The sequence below is a fragment of the Equus quagga genome, chromosome 7 (genome assembly GCF_021613505.1).
Source record: "Equus quagga isolate Etosha38 chromosome 7, UCLA_HA_Equagga_1.0, whole genome shotgun sequence".
Lineage (NCBI taxonomy): Eukaryota > Metazoa > Chordata > Mammalia > Perissodactyla > Equidae > Equus > Equus quagga.
The window spans coordinates 12,322,724-12,348,075 of NC_060273.1; the positions used below are offsets into that span (position 1 = coordinate 12,322,724).

Genomic DNA, 25,352 nt, shown 5'->3' on the forward strand with positions numbered 1-25,352 from the left:
TAACAAGGTAATAATCATGATATTTGCCAAGCCCACTGGTGCTTGAGAACCGCTGCTCTCTAGGCACCTTATGCAACAGAATATACTCAGTTCTCTCTATTGTTAAGATGATGGTGGTACGTCTTAAGTAGGGTGATAGTTCTTAAGTGGATGTGATTGACTACAACCAAAGCTTTGGAGCAGGAAAGGTCTGATTTTAAATCTCAGCCCCACCATTTAGTCCTTTTCCTGAGCCTCAACTTGCTCATCTGTGAAATGAGGATGCTAACAGTACTTGCCTCCTAGGGCTGTTTCGAGAATCAAACAAGGTAATTTGATCCTGGCTAGTGATAAGCGCTCAATAAACGTTAGCTATTATTGTTACTGGGTAAACCTGGTTTTTTAAACCTTTAGGCTGGGGAAATTATAGCATCCACCAAACTAGAACAGGCGTTGGCAAACTTTTCTGTAAAGGTCCAGGTAGTAAACGTTTGAGGTTTTGTGGGCCGTACAGTCTCTGTTGCAATTACTCAGTTCTGCTGTGGTGGTGGAAAAGCAGCCATAAATAATACACAAATGAATGCGCAGGGCCAGTGTTCCAATAAAACTTTATTTATAACATAAAGCAGGGGGCTGGATTTGGCCCATGGCAGTAGTTTGCTAACCCCTCACCCAGGGAGTTGTGAAGATTAAATGCGATAAGGCGTATCATGAGCCTAGCACAGTGCCTGGCACAGAGCACTCCCTCCAAGAAAGGATTCTGAGTATTATCTATCTGATTTGAGGTCTAGGCTTCACTCCTTTCTCCAGGAGAAGGAGAGCATCCTCAAGCAAGACTTTTCAGCAGAGGTACCAGCCGTGTTCTCGGCCCCAAATCAAAGCTAAATGTTCATCTCGGCACCTGGCGCCTGGCAGTGCCACCGCCCCCATCCTCCCCCAGGGCTGGAGGTAAAATGCCAATCCATGGGGTGTGATTAATCCCCTTCGTTCGTCCCACGCTTCGCCCCAGGGTGTGTTGCCATTTTCAGCGTCTGGCCCGTGGAAATCAGGTTGCCCATCTGAACCAAGAAGTGAGAAATGAGGATACTTTTATCTGCAAGGTGGTTCACTATGTGCTTTCGCATCCACAAATGCCTTTAACCCTGGCCCGGAGGCTGTGTCAGGCAGTGAAGGCATTTGGCTAAGGATGAGAGAGAGAGAGAGAGCACTGGTTGAATTTCTGTCTCTGCAACATTCTGGTTGTGTGGTGTCGGGCGAGTCACTTTCCGTCGCTAAGCCTCAGATTCCTCATCTGGAAAATAGGGATTAAATGAGATAATACATAGAAAGCCTCCAGCACAGCATGACCCATGACAGCTATTGAACCCCATTTTGCAAAGGAAGGAAGTGATGTAAGAGGTAAAGGGGCTCATTCAAGGTCATGCCGCTGGTGATGGGCCTCAGACCGGAGATCTCTAACTCTGGCCCCCAGCTGGTTTTCACCAGGCCCCACCCCCAGGCCACTTGCTGGGACTTTGCTGCTTCCAGCCAGGGCTCTGCTCCAAGTGCAGTGACAGAAGCTCTTGGGGGGAGTGCCATCGCTGTCAGGGAGGTTGCTAGCCCGTGGCTGTCCATCACGGAAGCGGGTTATGGTGTCCTCGCCAAATTCATACCCCCCCAGGACCTCAGAATGTGACCTGATTTAGAAATAGGGTGTTGGCAGAGGTCACTCAGATAAAGATCAAAATGAGATCATCATGGAGTAGGGTGGGCCCTAAATCCATTGACACAGAAAAGGACAGAGAAGGACACAGAGCCTTGGGGAGGAAGTCCTCGTGAAAATCGCGGCAGAGGTTGCAGTGATCCTGGCAAGGAGCCCCCAGGATCTGGAAGAAGCAAGGAGGGGCCCTTCCCTGGAGCCTTGGAGGGAGCAGGGTCCTGCCAACACCTTCCTTTGGGACTTCTGACCTCCAGAACCACGAAGGAATAAATTCCTGTTGTTTGAAGCCACCACTTCATGGTGATTTGTTATGGCAGCTCCAGGAAACTTAGACACTGCCCTTGACTCTAAGACATGAATGGATGGGGGCGCCGGACTTAGAACGCCTGCGTGGACAAGGGCAGCGGTGATGGGGCAAAGAGTGTGCGTTCTGGAGGCAGAGATGGGCTCAGCTCCTTCCTTTGCCAGCTCTGAGCCTTCGTTTCCTTATTTGTAAAAAGAGAACATCTCGATCCTGCTGGCTTATGGCGACGATTAAAAGCTTGTGGCGTGGCAGAGCTGGCCCCTTGGTAATAACAAAGGCAATCATAACGGTGCATGGAGCGTGACAAGCCTTGGTTAGCTGAATCCTCGCAACTGGCCTGGGTGGCGGGTTCTCTTCTTATCCCCATCTTACGGAGGAGGAAACTGAGTCACCGAAAGGTTGACTAACTCTCCAAGGCCACACAGCTAGTGAGGAGCAGACCCACGACTCAAACCCAGGCCATGTGACTGCAGAATGTTCCCTATCTGCCACCCCCAGGGCACCCCCACCTCCTCTTGCTCTGTGCCCAGCGTCAAAGCTGGTTCTCCAGCCTGGTGGGAGCCCAGCACAGGAACGCTCAATTAACAGTAATATTTTCATCTTGTTCCTTCCTCCTTCCTCCAGCCAGGCCTCAGTGCTCCAATCCCACGAGCCATCTCGGCTTGGCATCCTGGGCTGTAGGACCCCAAATCTGATTCCAGGAGCCTTGAGGCCATCACCCCCCAACATGTCACATGGAAAATTTGCTCAAAATTCCCTTTAGACGTCTCTTCCGCTTCTCAGGTCCCAGTCCTGAGAGAGCCTCTCTGATCTCTCTCCTCTCTCTTCTCTTTCTAACATTCACTCCCTTCCCTCCCCTGCACCCACAGCAGCTCAGCCTGACGGCAGGATCAGCTTCAGGACCCGCCATCTTTGGCAGGCACGAGGAGGCAACTGTGAATATCCCTCATTCCGTGTTGTCTCTCTTTCCCCCACCTCTCCTGTCTTCCTCCCCACAACCCATCTAGACAATTGTCCAGTGCCCTTGTCCCCCACTCCACCCCAGACTCTGCACTGTCTGTGTCGTGATATTTGAAAGCAGAGAGAAGCAGACGTTGCTGGGGAACCGAACCGAGGGGGGCAAGAATCTCCAATAGGCCTATGACTGTCATGCCCAAATTTCTTCTCCCTGACTCATTTCTTGGCTTTTTCCATGGTCTTTGTCCTTGTTTATCTCTTGTAAATTGCAAGTTATCTCAGAATTAGGGAGACCACTGATTGCAACGTGAGAATCAACAACGGCTCATTGCCTTCCTCTTGATTCTTCAGCTGAATAAGGAGAGTGGATTCATGGAGAGCAGGCAGGTGATTTTGGCGTGTGGAATGGCTGTGTTGAGGGGGAGGTCACTGAAGGGTATGGCAATTTACCCAAAATCTGATGTCTGGTGAAGAACTCGGGGGCGGGAGTTTCCCACAGATGACAAAGCAGTCGTGCGGGCTTCTGGGAGTGGGTGCAATTCTAAGATCCAGGCCAGTAGGAGTTGACTCGAGTGACATCTACCAGTCACAGTGCTGCAGCCCCTGGGCATGTGTGCTGCCAGAGCTCCAGGTCAGAGGGAGAGACGGGAGAGAGAGAGGGCAGCTTTCCAAACCATTGCCGTGGACGTAAGGAAAAAGACAAGCGCCAGGGAGCAGGACTGAGGTGCCGGGCGTGGAAGGAGTTCACAGATATAGATGAGGTGATGTTGGCCACGGAGTAAAGCAAGAACGTCCCCTCTCCCGCGCTTCTCCTTCTCTACCTGTAAAGAACTGAGGATATTGCATCCTTGAAAACCCAGCCATTCGTTCTGGAAGGGTGGCCCAAAGGCACCTCTTAGATGCGTGCAAAGATTCATCTTTGAGAATGCTCATCACATTTATAGGGAGGAAAATGGAAAACAACCTAAATGTGTGGGGGTTGGTGAGGTGATTCATGACACAGACACAAATAGAAAACTACACAGCCTTTCACAGCCTTGGAAGAGCATCGAAGGATGTGCAAAGTGCTCATGATATGTTAAGTGAAAAGAGCAGGTAAAGAAATGGTGAGACCCTAACTTTATACCCCAGAAACCGTGTAATGGTGGATATATATGCGTGTAATGGTGGATATATATGCGTGTGTACAGGGTTATCCATAAATGTTAATGTATGTGCACACATTAACACTTTTAACTACTAACATTTTGGTGTACATTTTTCCAGTCTTAAAAAATATATATGCAGGGGCCAGCCCTGTGGCCAAGTGGCTGAGTTCACACGCTCCGCTTCAGCAGACTTGAGTTCGCTGGTTTGGATCCTGGGCATGGACCTAGCACCACTCATCTAGTCATGCCACATAGAAGAACTCGAATGACCTACAACTAGAAGATACAGCTCTCTACTGGGACTTTGGGGAAGGAAAAAAAAAGGAAGATTGGCAATGCATGTTAGCTCAGGGCCAATCTTCCTCACCAAAAAAAAAATATATATATATATATATATGGAGAGAGATATATATATATGTATGTGCGTATGTGTGTATATAATATTACACATATAAAATCATATATATTACCATATATAGTGATACCACGTGTATAATAATCCTATAAATTATCATACATATATTGGAAGAATGTACACCAAAATGTTAATGACAATATATGTGATTACATACATGTATACACACATGTACACACACGTACATACTGTTATGGACTGAATGTTTGTGTCCCCTTGGATTCACATGTTGAGGAAGCCCTAACCCCATGTTTGGAGACGGGGCCTTTAAGGAAGTAACATTAAATGAGGTCACAAGGGTAGGGCCCTGATCCCACAGGATTAGTGTCTTTCTAAGAAGAGACACCGGAGAACTTGGGCGTTCTCTCTCCGTGTGCACACAAAGCAGAGGCCGTGTGAGCAGACAGCGAGAAGGCAGCCATCTACAAGCCAGGACAAGAGCCCTCACGGGAAACGGGCCCCGCCGGACCTTGATCTGGGACTTCCAGCCTCCAGAACTGTGAGAAAATAAATGTCTGTTGTGTGAGCCACCCAGCCTCTGGTATTTTGTTATGGCAGACCAAGCGCATGCATGCATCCATACGTATATGCAAATATAAGTAGTGTCTCTATATATGATAAGATATAAGATGTGTGGTCATAGATATGGAAAATAAATGGTTATATATGGTAATATGTGTTTTTTTTAAATATATGGCTTATATATATGGCAATATGTATAACTCTAAACATTAGATTGGGAGAATGGCCGTCAAAATGTGGATAGTGGTCACACTGGGCTGTGGGGTCGTGGAGGATCTTTTATTTGTTCTTTTTCACCCATCTGTATTATCTGAATGTTCTACAACAAACGTATTATTTCCTATTACTATTACTTAGTATTCCTATAAGATAATTGTTAATAAGTGTTAGTATTAAGCTTTCTTCTGCCTAAAGCTGTTCTTGGTCTTGGAGGCTGGGACAGGGCAAAGTGGCCGTGGTCAAGGAGACCAGAGGCTCAGAAGCCGGGACCAGGCAGGGACTGCCAAGGTCATATATATAACCTTGAACAGGTTTTGGTGATCCCACCCGGGCCTCCTCTTGCCATCAGAACAGGGTTCCCTTGAAAAACGTGTTTTCCGGTTTCCCAAGGGCCTGCAAACACACACTTGTAACGCGGGCTGAGGTCTGTGTGCCCTCGCCATGTGTGAAGGTCGCTGGAGCGAGGCTGTTCCCTGGAACCGGGACAGGGGCTGTCCCCCGGGGAATTCTTGAAAACCTGTGCAGCCTCAGGGTCTTGACGCCCGTGTTTCGTGTCTCCTGCACAGATCAGCTGGACATCATCTCCATGGCAGAGACAACCATGATGCCGGAGGAGATCGAGCTGGAGATGGCAAAAATTCAGCGTCTCCGGGAAGTCTTGGTCCGCCGGGAGTCTGAGCTCAGGTTTATGTGAGTGCTTCGCGGATGGGGCTGGGAAAAGGAAGGAGCTTGGCGGGGAGGATGCCCGGACAACCTCACGTTTACTGTTCTTTACTGTGGGCCAGGCCCTGGGATAAAGGCGCTATGTACATTTTTTAAAAAATCTCATTTGATTCTCACTACCGCCTAGAGAAGCGGGTATGGTAACCTCCCGTTTTAAACAAGACACTGATTAGGATTGAATTCAGGCCAGTCTAACCCCAAAGCGCAAGGTCTTTCTACGTTACCTGTTGGAGAAGAGGAAAGGGACAAGAGAGAGTGAGATGGAGACCTGGACAGGCCTGAGATCAAAAACAGCTGGGCGAGCTTGGGCAGGTGACCTAGCTTCTCTGAGCTTCAGTTCCCTCCTTTGTAAAAAGGGGGAAAATAATAACACTTCTCTCCTGGGGTCATTAGCAAGCTCAGAGTCACACGATTTGAACATCCACTGTCTGTAGAGCACAGCGTTCCTGAGAGATTACAGGTAGTCTGTCAAGAGAAACCGTAATTTTAAAAATTGGGCTCTGGCAGATACACAGGGAGAGTCTAAAAGCAAAAAAAAAAAAAAGCAAAAGCAGAGGGTTACGAGGCAACCTTTCTGGAAGATTCCCTACACTGCGTGTCAGCTCCCCACCCAACCTCCCCTCGAAGAAACAGCAACGTCACGCCCTCCAGGCGTGAACCAACCCCCTGTCACTCATTTCTCTCAGCTCCAGGAGGCTGGTTATGGGATTATCCCATCTCACAGATGAGGGGACTGAGGCTCAGAGAAGTGAACCAACCTGCTCAGGGCCTCCCAGCTAATGAATAAGGGAGTTAGGATTCAGACCCAGGTCTTCCTGCCTTTGAAACCCATATTCTCACTACTACGTTATGTGACCTTCTCTCTTGCCCCACGAAATGGACTGCAGTTTCAACAGCTGCCACTGATTCAGCTCTTTGCGTGTCCCAGACCCTCTGCTAAATGCACGCGCATGAACCCTCCTCCCAGGAGTCCTTAGAGAGGAAGGTTCTAGAACATTCCGCCTTCACGGATCGGAAGCATCCTCCCTTTCCTCTGGGAATAAGCTAAACCAACACATCATGAGGGTTCACAACCCATCCCTCACTCCCCATGGTTTTTGTTTTATTTTTTGTTTCTCGAAAGAAAGTGAAGAAGGATTGGTCGTGTGGGAGAAGTGTCAACTAAGACCACGTGTTCTGTTAGGTCGGGTGACTCCAACAACTGAAATAGCCAGGATTGGACATGATGGTTTTGAGATGCCTGTGGGTTACCCAAGTAGAGGGGAGCGGCAGCAAGTTGTGCGTCTGCATCGGAAGCGTGGGGGAAACCACCGAACTAAACACGCAGACTTGGGGCTCGCCCGCGTGTAGGCAGTTACCGCATTCAAATGGTGGGTACCGTCTCCCCACATAGACAAGGAGACAAAAACAGCGACGGTCCAAGTATGGGATCCAGGCAACGCTACTCCTTCTTGTGGATGGAGTCGGGGTAAAGCAGAAAGCCAGCTCTCAAACTTTTAGGGAAAAAATATGGAATAACCCAGAGTTCGGTGGCCACAAAAGGGTTGGGGATCATCATGCTCTATAAATAGTACATACCGTATACATGAAAATTGTCTTTCTTCCTACAGTCTATCTTTAATCCCAATGCATAGATGTGACCTATGCTAATAGTATTGGTTTTTATTGATTCCGGTGGATAGTTTTATGATTCTTCTTCTTTTTCTTAATATGTAACCTTTAGTCAAGATACACTAACTCCACCATATAAAAGATGATTCAATTATTTCCAGGGTCTTGCTTGCGCATCTTGCTTCTATTTTTATAGTTCCAATTTTTACTGTTCTCAAAAAGTATATTGTTTCTAATCAGTTTTAAAACCATAAGTAAGCTTCTGTTCTTACCTATGGTTTGTTTCTAACGTTAAAAACACATCACTGGCATTTATAATACCCTCCCCCTGTTTTAAAAGGAAGGAAATCGAGAACGTGAGTTCTGCTTTAAAATACTGAAGAGCTCCGTTCAGCCAGCAGTCCTCAGAAGGGGCCAGAGGTTGCTTTTGCTGCTACGGGAACTGTGGCTGTCCCTTCGGATTTACTGACCTTTGCATCATGTGTGTGTGTGTGCGCACGCATGCATGCAAATGCGTGTGAGGACATGCACACACACACAGATGTACATGTTATCCCCGGCATCTGGCACATGCCTGGCACATGGCAAGTGCTCAGTGACAAGAATAGCTAACATATAAGCTCTAGCTCTGGGCCACGCACTGCCCCGAGCTCTTGACTTGTGGCCTCCCTGAATTTCCCCATCAGTCCGTGAGTCTGACCACTTAGGGACAAATGTCAACAGCAGACGCTTGTTTAAATCAAATTGTCTCAAGTATACAGAAGGATGTCCGTGTAGTCAGGACACGGAGTGGGGCTCAGTGACATTCCCCAGGGGAGGGGCCAGCTTCTGGGCCTCCTGGAGTCTTGCTAGCAGCCCTCAGACAGCAGTGGAGGATGCTGACGGCTCCCCCAGGCCCAGCCCCGCACAGTGTGGAGCTTTGCCGGGAGGTGCACCAGCTCGTCAGTCTCAGAGGTGTGGGATGGACGCTGGGATGGACAGAGTAGAGATCACGGCCCGCTCAGACCTGGACAAAGGCCTCATCCACCATCCATGGTCTCCCAGGCTGACAGGCCGCATGTAGATCATTCTTAAATTCAGTCTCCCAGCCATTTCTCAGAGCCAGGCCCTTACAGACTTGTAGGGCCTCTGGTGCATGTGGAGCCTGTTCTTGTCTCCATTTTAGAGGAGAGGGAATCGGAGGCTAAGAAATTCGCCGTCGGTTGTATTAGCTAATAAATGGAAGCTCAAATGCAGTTTAAATCCAGAGTACTTATTAAGCAAGTGACTGAGGGAAGGAAGGAAGGAAAGAAAGAGGAAAGGAAGGAAGGAGGGAGGGAGAGAAAGCGTGAGGGAAGCTCTGAATACATCTACCAAGACAATTCCTTAAAGAACGTAAGCGCCCTGAGGGCCCGGATTTTATGCATCTTCTTCACTCTTGAACTGTGCCTGGCACTTCCTAGGCCAATTAATATTTGTTGAATGTGCAATAAATTATTCTTTCACATGCTATCCTTACGCCAACAACTTCCCTTCACACACGCACATGCACAAACACACACAGACACACACACACACGCGCGCGCACATGAGACCCCTCGGCACAGGGTAAGAGGGAAATAGAATTTCAGACCATACTAAGCATTTCCGTCTCAGGTGAGGAAGCTCCGGGTGACAGAATGTGACCGCCCTTGGCTGAGACAGTCCCAGTGACGAGGCTGAGATTGGTTTTGTCACACCTGCTCTGCAGTAATCAAGTTAACATCCATCAGCCCCCGTGGAGACTGAGTCAGACCGTGTGTCATGGCCGAGGTCACCATCTCCCTTCTGCGGTCTCCTGCTGTGTTGACTCTTAAGAACCGGTCCAATGACTGCTGCCCCCGCACTCGCGTTACTCACATTAGCCTTTTGTGGGTTTCCCTTTTCTTGTGCGCTCTGTCTTGCTCTGTCCCCAGGGGCTCACAGCCTCTGCTGCTTCTCCCACTCCTCTGGCCCGGACGCTGAGGAAATAGAAGAGATGGAGTTACCTACTCCCGGGGGACTAGCATGAACTCATGAGAAGTGGGCTCAGGCGTCATCCTGGCTCTCCCACGTCCTTGGCTGTGACTTGACAGAGTATGTAAGAACTGCTATTTGCCAAAGATTCTGATAGGCCACATACACGCTACACACGTTGTGAGCATTCATTCACTTATTTTAGCTTATGGAACCCTCACAAGAACTCTGACGGGTTGGGTTCTATTCCTTTTATTTTAAGGATGAGGAGACTTGAGATTAGAGTCGTGAAATAACCTGTTCAAGGTCACCAGCTAGCATGAGGTGGAACCAGGATTTGAACCCAAGGTGCCCGTCTCAGAGCCAGAGCCCTTAGCCCTAAGCTGGACTATCATCTTTATTCCCAACACAAGGACCCCTTTTCTCTTTGCCCAGCTCTTCTAGAATGCAAAGGCAAACTCCTGGTCGGATGCCCACCATCCCACAATCCCGCGTTGTGTTTTGTCTTGTGCCGCCATCTTGAATTGAGTGCGGTGGAAGTGGGAAGGATTCGACCGAGTCAGGCTTTGGACTTTTCTGTACTCTTTCTTTCTCTGGAGATCAGCGATTTATGTGGAGTCTGAAATGACGAGCTCCAACTCAGACAGTCAAGGTTTGCCAAGTCGGCCTGCTGGGAGGTCGCTGTCGCACCCTATTCCTAATAGGGGTCTCAGGGACCACAACAGTCAACGTTTATTGAGTCGTTACTGTGGGCCCAGCCTGCGGTAAGCCCTCCACACACATTCTCACATAACCCACAAAAAGCGCTTACTAATGGAAGGGCGAATCGGGAGCGGCTCCCAGCACACCTGCTCCCCCCGAATAAGGCCCACGAGGCCAGGTTCACAGAAGGGCACGTGTCCCTACTCCGCACACCCAGTGTGTCTTCTCTCACTGTCCTCCCTCAGCTTGTCCTCTGGGTTCCAAATCGCTAAATGGGGTGTAGCAATCTCCCTCTTGCAGTTTGGCAATTTTATGAGCTTCCTTTGAATGAGTCAGTAAACGCCTCAGTATCGTGAAACCACCTCTCTAACGGGGGGCAGATGCACGGGAGATAAAGCTCAGATGCTGCTCTGTTCTGCCCTTGACCTTCCACGCCGCACGCTTCCGGCTCCCCCCGGCCGCTGACCCCATCTCCGTGCCTCTCCCCACCCTGTCCTATGGAGGCTGTCAACATCCTCCAACTCCTTCTCTCACCCCCGTTCGGGCACTGAGTCGCATCCTCAACTTTCATCGCTCCTCCCGCAGCCCCCGGTTCCCACCTCAGCTCTGCTGCACAATCCTGGTCCTGCTGGGTTTGTCTGGGTTTCAGATAATTAAGTATCTTCACCCTTTGGACGGGGGTGGGGCGTGGTTATCTTCGTTTGACACCTGCCTGCCGGATTGTCATAGAAGGGTTGGCGTGCCCTGTCTCTCCGCTGACTCTGGGCAGCGGTGGCTTTTAATCAACCAGAATTAGAACGGGAGCAGCCCGGGGATACGGGCGGGCGGACGACAGATTTCAGGAGCCCAGCCCTGGAGATCCCGTATTTCCAGAGCCTCGGCTTGGATTTTGTTTTATTAAGAAGTGCCAAGGATGGGGAAGAGGTCGGGCCCGAGAACCTGGTAGAGATTCAGGCTGGGGTGGTAGAAAGAGGGGCCGTAAACAGCAGCTTTTTGAATGCTGGCTATGCTGGACGGTGTTTGGAGTGTTCTAAATGCATTGACTCATTTAATCCTCACTACAACCATATAGGTAGATAACCCCCCTCCCATTTTATAGATGAGGAAGCTGAGGCACAGAGTGGTCAAGTAACTTGCCCAGGGTTGCACAGGTTCCGCTAACTACCAGACAATGATATAACCCAAATCTTCCGATCTCAACCATCATGCTATGGGGTCTCTCAACTGGTTTTGAACCCCAGTTCTATTGCTTGCCAACTGTGTGGCCTGGAGCAAATCTTTTTTGGTGTTCCAGCCTCAGCCTTCCCCGTCTGTACAATGGGACAAGGATGTTTCCCTGGCAGCCTTGTAGCAAAAGATGAAGAGAGGGGACATCTGTGAGAGTAGGTGGCTCTTCCCAGGGAGCAAGCAAATCAAAACTCCTTTCTCTCGGGCTGGCCCGGTGGTGCAGCAGTTAAGTGCACAGGTTCTGCTTTGGAGGCACGGGGCTCGCCGGTTCGGATCCCGGGTGCAGACATGGCACCGCTTGTCAAGCCATGCTGTGGTAGGCATCCCACATATAAAGTGGAGGAAGATGGGCATGGCTGTTAGCTCAGGGCCAGTCTTCCTCAGCAAAAAAAAAAAAAAAAAAAGAGGAGGATTGGCAGCAGATGTTAGCTCAGGGCTAATCTTCCTCAAAAAATAACCCAAAAAACTCCTTTCTCTCCTCTGACTGTTAACCCTGCACTTCGAGGCAGAATAGAGGGTTGGGGCTGCCTAGTCGTCTCCAGCGAACAGCGAGAAAACGCTCTTCTCCCTGGGAAGCTGAGGAGTGGCTCTCAACCATCCAGTCCAATTCTACCCTCGCGGCTTGACTTTATTATTCTTATTTTTAAAAAATCTTTATACACCTGCATTTGTCTTTTCTCTTTAATGAGCCGCTCATTCTGCAGTCTGGCCCAGGGCAAAACGGAGTGTGTGGTTTATGTAACTCCACACATCTCAGCCGTGTTCTGGAGTTCTGCGTGCCTCCAGGTGCACTGTGGGTTTTAAATAGCATCTTCGAAGAACAGGTCACCGTTGCCGGAACCACTGTCTGTATCAGATGGGAAGAGATGCCTTCAGTTGCAGAAGATCTAAAAAGCGATTTGTCTTGGACAAAATATCCAAGAATTTGAGGAGCTGGGGATGGAGGCGTCCCGAATTCCTGGGTGTGCTGGGAGGTAGGGATGAGGGTTGAAGGAGAAAGAGGCGGCCCCCACTGGACACGCTTCTGCTGCTCCAAGTTGCCTTTCGCCATTCGAACAAGCTTCGGGAAAAGAAATTCTTCTCTCTGGGAGCTCTGTCTTATCAGAAATATATTTCCTTCTCTGAGCGCCAAGGATCTGCTCTGAACCTCCTGGCGGCTGGTGAGCCGGGAGCGAGGTCATCACATTGGCTCTTGTGATGGCTAATGTTGGGTCAACTTGACTGGGCTGTGGGGTGCCCAGATGTTTGGTCAAACATTATTCTGGGTGTGTCTGGGAGGGTGTTTCTAGATGAGGTTAACAGCCGAATGGGTAGACCGAGTAAAGCAGACTGCCCTTCCCAGTATGGGTGGGCCTCATCCAATCAGTGGAAGACCTGAACAGAACAAAACAGCTGAGTAAGAGAGAGCTTCGCCTGTCTGATTGCATGAGCTGGAACATTGATCTTTTCCTGCCTTTGGACTGGAACTGAAAAATGGACTCCTCTTGGACCTCGAGCCTGCCAGCTTTCAAACTGGAACTTATCCCATTAGCTCTCCTGGGTCTCTGGGTTGCTGACTGTAAATCTTAGAACTTCTCAGCCTCCATAATCCTGTAAGCCAATTCCTTATAATACGCCTCTATGTGTGTGCTCTATTGGTTCTGTTTCTCTGGAGAATCCTGACCGATGCCACCCTGTTCGTTCTCAGAAGTTTCCGACTGAATACTTTACCTGGTTAGCAAAGGCCTAGCGGGTTAGAGGAGACTGATTGAGATAAAGGAAAATTGGCTCCCTCTCTTTGGAAAACAGCTTGGCCTTACCTAGTAAAGACGAACATGTGCTTGCTCTTACGAGGACCAGGGCTGCGGCGGCTCTGTGTAACTGGGTGGGCACTGGCCCCAGGTGACTACTTTACTTTAAATTATTAAAATTAAATAAAATTTAAAAGTGCCGTCCTTTCCATTTTAAGTACTCATCAGTCAGTTGTGGCTCAGGGCTATCCTATTGGAAAGCACTAATTTTCGTAGAAAGTTTCCATCATCACAGGAAGTTCTAAGGGGCAGCAGGGCCCTAGAGAAACTCACACGTGAGCATCAGGAGGCATATTCCAGAATGTTCATATCAGCCTTGTTTGTAAGAGCAAAAAAACTGGAAACAACGCAAGTGTTTATCAGCAGCAGAAAGGACATATCAGTGGTGGTCTAGTCACATCGTGGAATACTATACAACAGTGAAAAATGAACACACTGCGGGCGTTAACATGGATGCATCTCAAAAATAAGATGTTGAGCGAAAGATTTAGGTAAAGGCCAAAATATGTAAAACTAATAACTATAATTGTGCAGGCATTGATAGAGAGATGGTAAACTATACACAAACGGCTTTAGCACAAACTCAGCATCATGGCTTCCCTCTGAGAGAATGAGGAAATATGAGGGAATGGGGCACACCAGGGCTTCTAAGCATCCTGTGCAGGTTGTTACTTAAGCAGGACGATGGGAACACAACTGTTTACTTCATTACTCCATCAACTGTGTATATGTATCTTGTGCACACTTTTCTATATCGTTCATAATTCGGTGGTGGTAAGAAAGTTCATATAGTCGTGTAACCATCACCAACATCCATCTCTAGAACTCTTTTCTACTTGAAAACTGAAACTCTGTGCCCGTTAAAAAGTCACTCCCCATCTCCCCCTCCCCCAGCTCCTGGCAACCACCATCTCCTTTCTGTTGCTATGAGTTTGAATACTCTGAGTACCTCATATAAATGGGATCCCGTAGTATTTGTCTTTTTGGACACATGTTTTTAAGGGAAAAATGCGGAGGAAGTGTAGAAGACATCATCACTTAAATGTCTCAAAGATGCAGCAAGCTCAGTATGTCTGAGTCCAAACTCATGGGCCACCTCCCACCCGGCCCTGTTTAGCTCAGCAAATGGCCTGGCACCACTGTCTACCCGTGGAAACCCCTAATTCTGAAATTACACGCCGTCCTTGGCCCCTTTCAATTTGCCACCTGGCCTATTCAATCCGTCCCCCAATTCTGTCAGTTTCAGCTCCCCAAATAGTTTTCCACTGTCCGCTTTTCTCCATCTCCATGGCCAGCCCCCAAGTCCGCATTCCCATCCCTGGCTTGGATCTCAAGGTCCTCTCAGAGTTCCACGCCGCTGCCCTCCAGACCGGGGGCACCGCAGCCAGAGGGGTCTTCTCAAAATGCAAATCAGACCATAGCTCCCAGCTTTAAACACTTTCCAGCGTTTGTTAGTATGAGAAAGCCTGCGAGGCGCTTTGGGTCCCTTCCCCTCTTCTCTCCTCTTCTTCCCACTTTTCCTCTTCCTCCATTCTCCCCTCCCAGGCCCCACCCCTACTCTCTAGCCCCATGGACCTCCTTTCAGCTGCCCCCACACTGCAGGTCCCCTCCAGGCATGGGGGCCTTTTCGTCCTTGCTATTCCCTCTGCCTGGACCCCTCCTCCCACCCATGCTCTTTGCCTGGCTAACTCTCCCTCCTCCTCCAGGGCTCAGGTCCGGGGTCACTTCCGAAGGGAAGCCTTCCCAGCACTTCCCAGTGTGTGTCCATTTTCTCCATGACCCCTGATCCTCCCCTTAGAAGCCTTTCCCTCGTGTTCGTCGGTGCGAGGATGTGTCCGATATCTGTCTCTCCCACTAGACACTGGCCTTGATGAGGGCGAGGCTGAGCTGTTTTCACTCCCAGCTGGGCAGCACCCAACACGTGGCCAGTCGCAGAGTGGGGCTCGGTGAATATTTACCTAATAAATAAGCAAGATTCGTCTTCCTGCTTTCCCCACGGCCTGACCCATTTCACGGGCTCCCCCAGAGCTGGCAAGTCTGGGTAGTGAGAGCGGCCTGGCCTTTGGATGGTTGGGCTTGACTGTGGGTCTGGTCCATGGTGTTCCTACAGAGTGACAGCGTGACACAGCCCCTTGCAGTGTAGACGCTTTACTAAGTGTATGAGTATCCTGTGGCCGCTATAACAAACTAGCACAATGTCAGCGACTTGAAACAGCACACACTTATTTTCTTATAGTTCTGGAGGCCCGAAATCGGTTTCATTGGGCTGAAATCGAGGTGTCGGAGGGACCATGCTCTTCTGGAAGCGATGGGGAGAATCCGTTTCCTTGCTCTTTGCAGCTTCCAGAGCTGCATTTCTTACATTCCCTGCTTGGAGTCCCCTCCTCCATCTTCAAAGACAGCAGAGTGGAATCTTCAAAGCTCTCTGTCTACTGACATCATCACATCCCTTTCTTCTGGGTCAAATCTCCCTCTGTCTCCCTCTTATGAGGACACACTTAGGGCCCCCTAGGATACCCCAGGACAGCCTCCCCATCTCAAGATCCTCCATCTACTCACATCTGCAAAGCCCCTTTTGTGATATAAGGTAACATATTCACAGGTTCCAGAGACTATGCTGTGGACATCTTTTAGGGACCTTATTCTGCCAGGCACGTTCAGTGACTACAGCAATTCATTTGAGGGCTGAGCGCAGAGCTGGACTCCCAGTGTGGCAGCGACAGGGACAGAGATGGCCTCGGCGAGGCTGAGCAGAGGGGAAGCCAACACCTACCACATGGACAACCTGCATCGCTTCATCTTGTGCTGAGTTCTCATCCTTCTGTGAAATCTCCCAGAGAGAAGGCATCTTATGAGACAGAGAGAGAGAGAGCGTGCGCGCTCAGTAATGCACGTACAATGCCTGACAATTAAGGGTTTCACCCCTCTCTCTGCTTGTTCTGGAAAATTGCAGATTTGAGTGGCAGCAGAGGTTGAGAAGTGCTTGTCTGTATCACTTGATGGTCTCAGTCGAGGGCCCCGCTCTGCTCCGCGCTTAGCCCAACTTGGCAGGGCCTCATTTCCACATTTTTCTTCAAGCGAGAACCGGCCCCCTCTGGATGTTTCCAGGACAGGATGCTCAAAGAGAAATGGAAGGGGAAAAAATAGAAACAACTTAGCAGATATGCCGTGGTGTTTTGGGTCTACACAGGCATAGCTGGCCCCAGTCACGCACGAAGACGATATTCTGACTTACATCTTTCATTTTATTTAATTGCCTGCTATTCCTTGCGTGATCAGTTACACAGATTTTTCTCCTGGAATTCTGGCCCACTCTCGGTCCTTCTGTCCTCAGTCCCATAAAACCCTCAGGGGTTTTGAATCAGATTAGGTCAATCCAAGACACTCCTGGTTGGGTTCTGCCAATGGTAGGGCAGCCTGTTTTTTCACTACTAGGTGTCCTGGTCTTTGACAGGTTGCTTCTGATAAAAAGAGAGACCTATACTTCCTCCAGATTAGATTACAACTGCATTTGGATTCTAGCTGTTCCATTTACAGGCTGTGCAGTCTTGGATGAATACCTTAACCTCTCTGAACCGCAGTTGCCTCATCTGTCAAATGAGGATGCATCCAGTATCTCACGGGGTGGTTATGAAGAGGAAAAGAGATCAAGTGTATTAAGCACCCAGCCTGGTGCCTGCCACAACGTAAGTGCCCATGAAATGTTACTTTCCTTTCCCTCAGGAAGAAATTGAGTTTCGAAATTAAGAGATGTATTTGTTAGAGCAGACATTCCCAGGCTGTTGGTGTTTGGCGGTAGGTTATTTATTTTGAACAAGAGAAGGGAGGATTCTGGAGGGTGGCGTAAAGGTCTCCTCCACGATAAGGATGGGCAGGCTGAAGACAAGAAGGCGCAGGGGGCTCCTGAGACGTGTCTTGACGCCTCTGAAGGACTGTCGTGTGGGAGAGCGAGTTAGTTTCTGTTTGGAACTAGCACCGAGACACAGATGCTGTGGCGAATCAGGCTGCTATCCCAGCACGAGAGGGGCCTTTCCAAATATATCATGCATTGCCTAACGACGGGGATACGTTCTGAGAAATGCGTCTTTGGACAATTTCGTCACTGTGTGATTTCGTCGTTGTGTGAGCATCATAGAGTACACGCACACAAACCCAGATGGTGCAGCCCACTACACACCTAGGCTGTATGGTACGGATCTTATGGAGCCACCGTTATAAATGCGGTCCATCGTGGACCAAAACATCGTTATGTGGCTCGTGACTTTCCTTGGAGCTATAAAAAGTGGGAAGCTTGGGAGGTGATGTGTTTCCACACCTGGGGATATTCAAGCATTTATTTATTCCTTCGTTCATGCAACAAGCATCGATTGTATAATTACATGTGGCAGGTCCAGGGAGTGTAGTGATGAAAGTACAGATGACCGGTCTGCCCTGATGGAGTGAAGAGTCCAGGAGAAGAGAAGCAAGCTGCGTGACAGACGGAAGCTTCCGATGGGCGATGGGATGGGATAGCAGTGCTGAGATCTATGGTCAATTCTTAAGGTCATCATTATTCTCAATGCATCCAGCATCTCTTGAGCCCTTACAGGTGCCAGGCACGATGCTAAACTTCTTCTGTGGATCGCCTTATTTCATCTCCATAGCAACCTGATGAGGCAGATAGTATGAGGCACATTTGACAGATGAGGAAATTGAGTTTCACAGAAGAAACTTGCCCAAGATCACCCTGCTAAGAATTAGTAGGGTTGGGACTCTAGCTCCAGTGGCCTGACCTCATATAACTGCTGTGTTCACTCAGTGCCAATCATTGCCTCTCAGCCCACGCCCCTCCTTAGAGAACCAGCCCCAGGTGTGGGGGCTTCCAGCCTCTCCCCACATCCCTCCTCCAGGCCAGAGCTGATTGGTCCAGATCAGTTCAGCCTGAGCCAATCAGAAGTCTTTCTCCTGGGATACGGAGCGACTGGGCCAGTTAGGTGATGGGGGCTTTGCAAACCAAAGCCTGTGGGTGAGGCGCCTTTGGAGAGAAGCAGCAGGACAGCACAGCTGCCTTAAGACTAGCAAACTGTGGGGCCGGCCCAGGGGCCGAGTGGTTAAGCTCACGCTCTCAGCTTCTTCGGCCCAGGGTGTCGCCGATTAGGGTCCTGGGTGTGGACATGGCACTGCTCATCCTGCTGAGAGGTGTTGTCCCACAAAGCACAACTAGAAGGCCCCACAACTGGAATATACAACAACTATGTACTTGGGGGTCTTTGGGGAGAAGAAGAAGAAAAAAAAAGATTGGCAACAGATGTTAGCTCTTTAGAAAAAAAAAAAAAGGCTAGCCAACTGTGGCCCCCAAAAGCAGAGAATGAACATGGCCGAGACATTCCTGTCCCATCCCCCAGCAGCCCAGCTGAACTGCATCTTACGCTGCACCTTACACCCTGGGGTCCACACTCCAGACCCCTGCGGAAACGCCCCCCACCCCGAGTTGCCACAGCCTGGGGGAATCCCAAATCCACTGCTGTGGTATCTGTGACTTTCCGGGCGGCCCCTTCCCAGGTCTTCTCTGCTCCTAGGCTTGGTTTCCTGGGTCCTGTACCCCCGTCCACGTGGGTATGAAACTCAGAAGCTTCCCAGTTTCCATGACAACAAAGCAAAACAAAGCCCTGTGTCAACTCCCACAGTCATTTGAGGAATCGTCGAACTAAAGATCGCGGAAAGGTGTCGCGCTGAACTCTTCACAGCAAACGATTTAAAAATCCAGCTTTGACGTTCGTGGCTCACGACGTCCTTCTTACCACCTTGTGCCAAGGCAGTTCCTTTCTCTCGGGCTTTTTCCCGTGTGTGGGCTTTTTCCAGCTCCCTCCATTCCACGTGAGACGAATGCCTCTCCCCGTCTTAGGCAGAGCAGTTTCACCCTCTTCCAAGAAGGCTTGGCATCAAAAGATGCTTGGGCTCACAAGGCCACCACCCCAGGTGTTTGCGAAGGTAGGTTCCAAGCAAACACTGTTTCCTCCCCAAGATAAATTTGAGTAACAGATATTAAAGTAATACCATGCCCCATTTTCCTATGCCTTTACTCAACTATCTTTTTATCAAGTTGAGCTCAAGTGGATTTCTAGTCCTTCTAGCCTGTGCTGGAATGTTCTATTGAAAATGTAGCTATGCTGAGAACTCCATTTCCCAGAATCCCTTTCCCTGTATGGTTCCAGGTTAAAGGTGGCCAAAAGAGGAGCCTGAGGGAGATCCGGGTGGCAGAAGGGGAGCAGGAGTGTTTACTCTTTGAGGGCTGCCGTGGTTAGACGCAACAGTAATCGGACAGAGGGCCACAGCGGTTCCAGCCCCTACACCTCCCAGCCAGCTCATCTTCCTGACCACCGGCCCCACCTCTTCTTGGCGGACAAGGCAACGGCCTCCCACAGACCCCTCTACCTGCTCCCCCTCTGCAGCCCCAACTTGCCAGCTGCACCTGCCTGACCTCTCAGATGAGCTGGCTGGTGACTCGCCTGGTCTTCACCTCCCGCTGCCAGGCCTTCACCTCGCAGCTCCTCCCATGTGTGTGGAAGGTCTAATTCCTATGATGCATCCCTCACCGTAACACATGGGGGTTCTGCTTCTCTGCCGGAGCCCTGACTGATACACAACAAAAGAAGCAGCCAGACGCTGGAGGCAGTGAATCCCGTTGGAATCACCTAGAAAGCTTTAGAGAAAATGCTGATGCCTGGGTCTTACTCCCAGAGTCTGATTTAATTGGTCCAGGGTATGGCCCAGCCATTGGCAGTTTCAAAAGCAATTGAGGTGTTTCCCCACCACCCCCACCGCCCACCGCACAGATGTCCCCTCGCCTCTTCCCCGGGAGAAATAGAAGAACTCTTGTATCTGTCAATTGCTTACAGATGAGTCACCTTCTTACTTTCTTTCCACAATTTTTCTCGATGAAAATTGGCCTTAGGCTGAAGGTATAAAAACCTGCCCTATATTAGCGTGACTCCTCGGCATGGCCATCGGCCCCTCTCTCTCCAGTGGCTTAGAACTGTCATTGGAATCCGAATGAAATGCATATTTGTGTTCTCCCATGGTGTTTGAGAATCCCGATGCCATCTGTTGTCTTCATCACCACATTCGTTATCAGAATCCATTGATTAAGCCTTTCCTTGAAAATGGTGCTATATTGATCAAGCAAATTACAATGATAAGCTTTCTCAAAGCATATAACCAAAGCCAGAATTTATAATCATTCAGCAATGATCGCTTTCAGTTCATTCCATTGCCCATCTCTTTTTGACCTCTAAGAACCAACACGCGGTCTCCTTTTTTGTTTTCATTTTGTAAAGAAATCAAGTGAGCAAGCCTAGAGTTGGAAGACGTGGAGCCTCTGAGCTTCTTCACCGACCTACACGCGGGTTTGGGGTGGGAGTGTAATAATGATCTAGGCGGATTCTGGAGCGGGATGGTGCAGAAATTCACTCCCAGCTGTACCACTGACAAACGTGCAACTTGAAGCCTCAGGTCCCCCCTCTGTAAAACTGGTGCAATAGCACTTCACCCTTCCCAGAACTGGAGTGAGGATTAAATGAAATGATGCGCGAGAAGAACTCAGTATGGAGCCCCACCCCTTGGAAGGACTGCCTCTGAGATACTTGGGTAGTAAGTCCTTCTGCAGTTTATGAAAGAGTTTTGGAGCTAGACTTCAGCCCACGACAAAGATTGTCCATTTAGAAAATGAGAGCTAAATTTCACTTGGCAAGCAACACTTTGAAAAATGCCTGAATAAACTCACATTTTGGCTTGACATGAGGTTCCCCCCAAACGGAGTTTGCTGGGTTATAACGGATCATGCAAAGGGAACTCTGCACCCTCCTTCCCCTTGAAGATTGTAATTATCCACTGCTGCGCCATGTCTCCAAGCTGTCACGCTGCCTCGTGGGCTAGAACTGGCCTTGTGCTGTTCTGGGGGAAGCTCCATCTGCTCCTAGAACAATTTATTGGAGGTCGGCTTCACTCCGGGATGCACTCTGATTAAATGCAGGGAGCCCTGCCCAGGGCATCATTAACTGCCTGGAGGAGTCAGCCCTCCGGCCATCTGTCGTCTGCCATCACTCTGTCTCATTTCGCCTTTGGTCACATTGAGCCATCTTGAGAAACTTTGAGCTCCTCTCTGCCGGCTGCCCCAACACCATTAACCAGAAACACCTCATGGTCGAAGGATTCACGATGTGACTGAAAGAGCAGTGGACTTGGAGAGGGAACCTGGGCTGCGATCTTGGCTGTGTGACCTTCTGAGTTCGGTTGGTCCAGTTTTTCTCGAAGTAGGGTACGTGCTGGAATGATTTTAGGTAGGATTTGGGAAAACAGGAAGAATTTATTTTCATGTCTTTTAAGGAAAAAATATTGGGATTCCATTTATGGTGCTTTAAAAAGTTTCAGACTAAAATTTTTTTCATGTAAGAGGTGAATGCACGTAAAGAAAAATATCGGAATAAATAATCGTGGCGAGGGTGGCCACCTGGCAGGCGTTGCCGTGGTGATATGCAAATGACTCATGTTTATGGAACAGTGACAGCCACGTGGAGCCTTTTTTCCTAGAGGGGCATTAGAATATCACCTCGGGGGATGGTGGAGGGGGTGGGCACAGCTAGAGGCAGCAGGGGTAGTGATTAAGGTCAAGAGATTCACCCTTGTAAGAGCTGGTGTCCCAGCTGAGAGGCTTGCCAGCTGTGTGATCTCAGGCAAGTTACTTCTCTTCTCTGTGACTCCCCTGTGTGGTGTTTTCCAACACCACCGTCCAATGACAGAAGTAAAACAACTTAGTAACGAGTTTGAGGTCCTTTAATTCAAGGGAAAATAATCCCAGGATCGGGCGAGTGCCTCACAAGCGGGAAAGCCCTCTTTCCAAGGGTTTTTGGGGGAAGAGCGAGTTTTATAAAGCGTTAGAAGAAGCCATGCAGAATCAGGGCCTGGTTGGCTAGGAGGTCAGGGGTTTCCTTCTAAGGCCAGCAGGTCCTGTTTTCCGGGGTCAGCGGCGCTGGCTAAAGCTGAGTCAGAGGATCGCGATTGGTATACGTTAGGATTCAGTGACAGGCGTTTCCCGTAAGTGCTGGCTGACTGACGTTTAGGTTTGAGACATGGGCCGGGCCATTGGGGTGGCCTCCGTTTCACAGGTCCCGAAATACAAATTAACTTGATCACCACTTCTGACACCAAAGGTGGTTTTCTTCCGACACCAAATATGTGTCGCTTTTCCAAGCCAATTCTGTGATTCTCCAACGTCAATTGGATGTCCAATAGTTCAGTTCAACTCCGACACCATCTACCTGGAGTTGGGGTCTGATCCCGCACGTCAAAGGGCTCAGTCCCATGACACTGCCCTCACTTCGTTCGGATGCCAGTCTCAAATGCCAGCCACCCCCACTTCTGCCCAGCCAACCGTACATTTGGGGGTTCCCATGACACCACCCACCAGATTCGATAATTTGCTAGAGTGACTCACAGAACTCAGGAAAGGATTTTATTTACATTCACTGGTTTATATAAAGAATACAACTATTGCTGTAAAATAACCAATAACCATTCTATAGATAAGAGAGATAAGGTGAGTTTTACCTGAGCCAGCGTAAGGGTCTTTTTTTTTTTTTTTTTTGAGGAAGATTAGCCCTGAGCTAACATCTGCTGCCAATCCTCCTCTTTTTGCTGAGGAAGACTGGCCCTGAGCTGACATCCGTGCCCATCTTCCTCTGCTTTATATGTAGAGGCTTGCCAAGCAGTGCTGTGTCCACACCCGGGATCCGAACCGGCGAACCCTGGGCCACCGAAGTGGAAAGTGCGCACTTAACCACTGCGCCACCGCCACCGGGCTGGCCCCATGGATGCCTTCTTATGAGTGAATTCTTGAATGGTTAAGCAGATGTGCAACGTGTGTTTGACAGGCCATCCATCAGGCTTCTTCAGTTCAAGATGAGTCAGTTTTCAACAAGAAGTTACCCCATACACCTCAGTATGTGAAAGCCTCTTGTCACAACTCAGAAACAGCCAAATGGAAGAGATGCACAGGACAAGGTGTGGAGGGGGGCGGTGTGTGCGCAGAGTTTCCGTGCCTTCTCTGGGGAGGCCACCTTCCCAGCACATCAGTGTGTCCACCAACCCAGAAACCGCCCCCACCGAATTTCACTGTTCAAGAGTATTTGTAACTCAACCTCCATCCCCATCCTCTCTCTGGAGATGGGGGGTGCAGCTGAAAGTTCCTACCCTCTAGTCACCTGTTGGGTCTTTCTGGTGACGAGTCCCAGCCTGAAGCCATCGAGGGCCCCACCCTGAGTCATCTCATTGGCATAAACTCAGGTGTTTGTGCCTGAGGGGAACCTTATGAATAATAAAAGACACTCTCCTGTTCTGGAAGTTCCAAGGGTTTTAAGAGCTCTGTGTCAGGAACCAGGGACAAAGTGCAAATACACATTTTTGATTATACCATACTTGTTTTCCTCAGAATGAGAGGGAACGCTCTGTGAAGAGGAGATGAGATAAGCTACATAAAAAGCCATCACAGTCCCTAATGTATAGTAACTGGTCCATAAATGTTAGCCACGCAGCTGCTGCTGCATGAGAAAGTGCCGGCTAGGAAGCAGTGAAAATGTCAGCCATGGGGGCTGGCCTGTGGCCCAGTGGTTAGGGTTCCAAGTGCTCTGCTTCGGCGGCCTGGGTTTGCGGGTTCGGATCCCAGGTATGGACCTACTCCACTCGTCAGCCATGCTGTGGTGGCACCCCACATCCAAAATAGAGGGAGGTCGGCACAAATGTTAGCTCAGGGCCATTCTTCCTCACTAAATAATAAATAAATAAATAAATACAAAGGAAAACAATGTCAGCTGAATGTTTTCCTGAGAAGCCATAGAGTCTTTCATTATGCTTTTTAGTAAAAATCAACTAAAAATTGAAAATAAGGGAAGGGAATGGAGCAAGTGTGTCTTTTCCATGACATACTGGGCATTGTCTTGTCAATGCAAATGATCCATAAACAATCTATGAATCAAAATTGGGGTGAATTTATTGTGAGCCAGGTCTGAGGACTATAGCCTGGGGGCTTCCTTCCCCAAGGAAGGAAGGGCGTCAAAGAAGTGGGGCATAAAGAGTGGTTATACACCACCTTGGAACAAAGAGCATACATCACATATGACAGGAATGTCCCTTTTACAACAGTCACAAGATACTTTTGCTGGCACAGCTGGTCAGTGGTCACAAGGTAATTATCCTTAGTTTCTAGGAAGAGATGCTCATCCTTAAAGAAATGCTGATATGGGGGGAAGTTACATCCCTATCTTTGAGGGCATCCTTCTTGTCTTTGGGACATTGTAAGTGTTTAAAGCAGATGTACAATGCATGCTCAACAGGCCACGTCCAGCCCTTTTGGAGAAACAAAGTCAGGCTGAATTGGTTTATGCCAAGTGCCTTCCTCATATGCTCCAGTAGCTCCTATTGCTTGTCATTTATTCATCAGTCTGAAGGCCTGCCCAGGTCTTATGTGATTATCTGAGAGAGTGTACAAGTATTTGACTTTGTTATTTACTATTCAGTTAGAGCACTGACGCTATGAAATGCCATGTTCACTTGTAGATTTTGTCCAGTAGGAAAGCTAACCCTAAAGATTATGGTTTTATTGCCCTAGCGTCTGTTAACTAGCTTTCTACTCAACCTAGTGATCTTATTCTAAGATTGTTATTAAAACGTGCCTATGGATCCAGTTCCTTAAATGCTCTGAGAAGGAGCTTGACCACCTTACTGGTTCCCTCATTAATGAGTTAAATAAGTGTTTGACAAGTGTTCATTCTCTATTTGTATGAGTCACATTTTTAAATTTTGAAAGTAGGTTTCATGGGGTTGGCCCGGTGGGGTAGTGGTTAAGTTCAGCACACCCGCTTCAGTGGCCCAGGTTTGTGGGTCCAGATCTTGGATGTGGACCTACACACCGCTCATCAAGCCATGTTGTGGTGTCCCACATACAAAATAGAGGAGGATTGCCACAGATGTTAGCTCAGGGCCAATCTTCCTCAAACAAAAAAAAAAAGAAGATTGGCAACAGATGTTAGCTCAGGGCCAATCTTCCTCA

General features: G+C 49.0%; 1 protein-coding gene across 1 annotated transcript in view; it reads left to right on the forward strand.

The window, feature by feature from the left end:
• The window catches only part of BMERB1 (bMERB domain containing 1), a 110,938-nt gene that overhangs the window by 57,406 nt on the left and 28,180 nt on the right, over positions 1 to 25,352 (forward strand). The window contains exon 2 of the mRNA XM_046667523.1: positions 5,810 to 5,933. Within this exon, the coding sequence (XP_046523479.1) occupies positions 5,810 to 5,933 (124 nt within the window). The remainder of the gene's footprint in view (positions 1 to 5,809; positions 5,934 to 25,352) is intronic.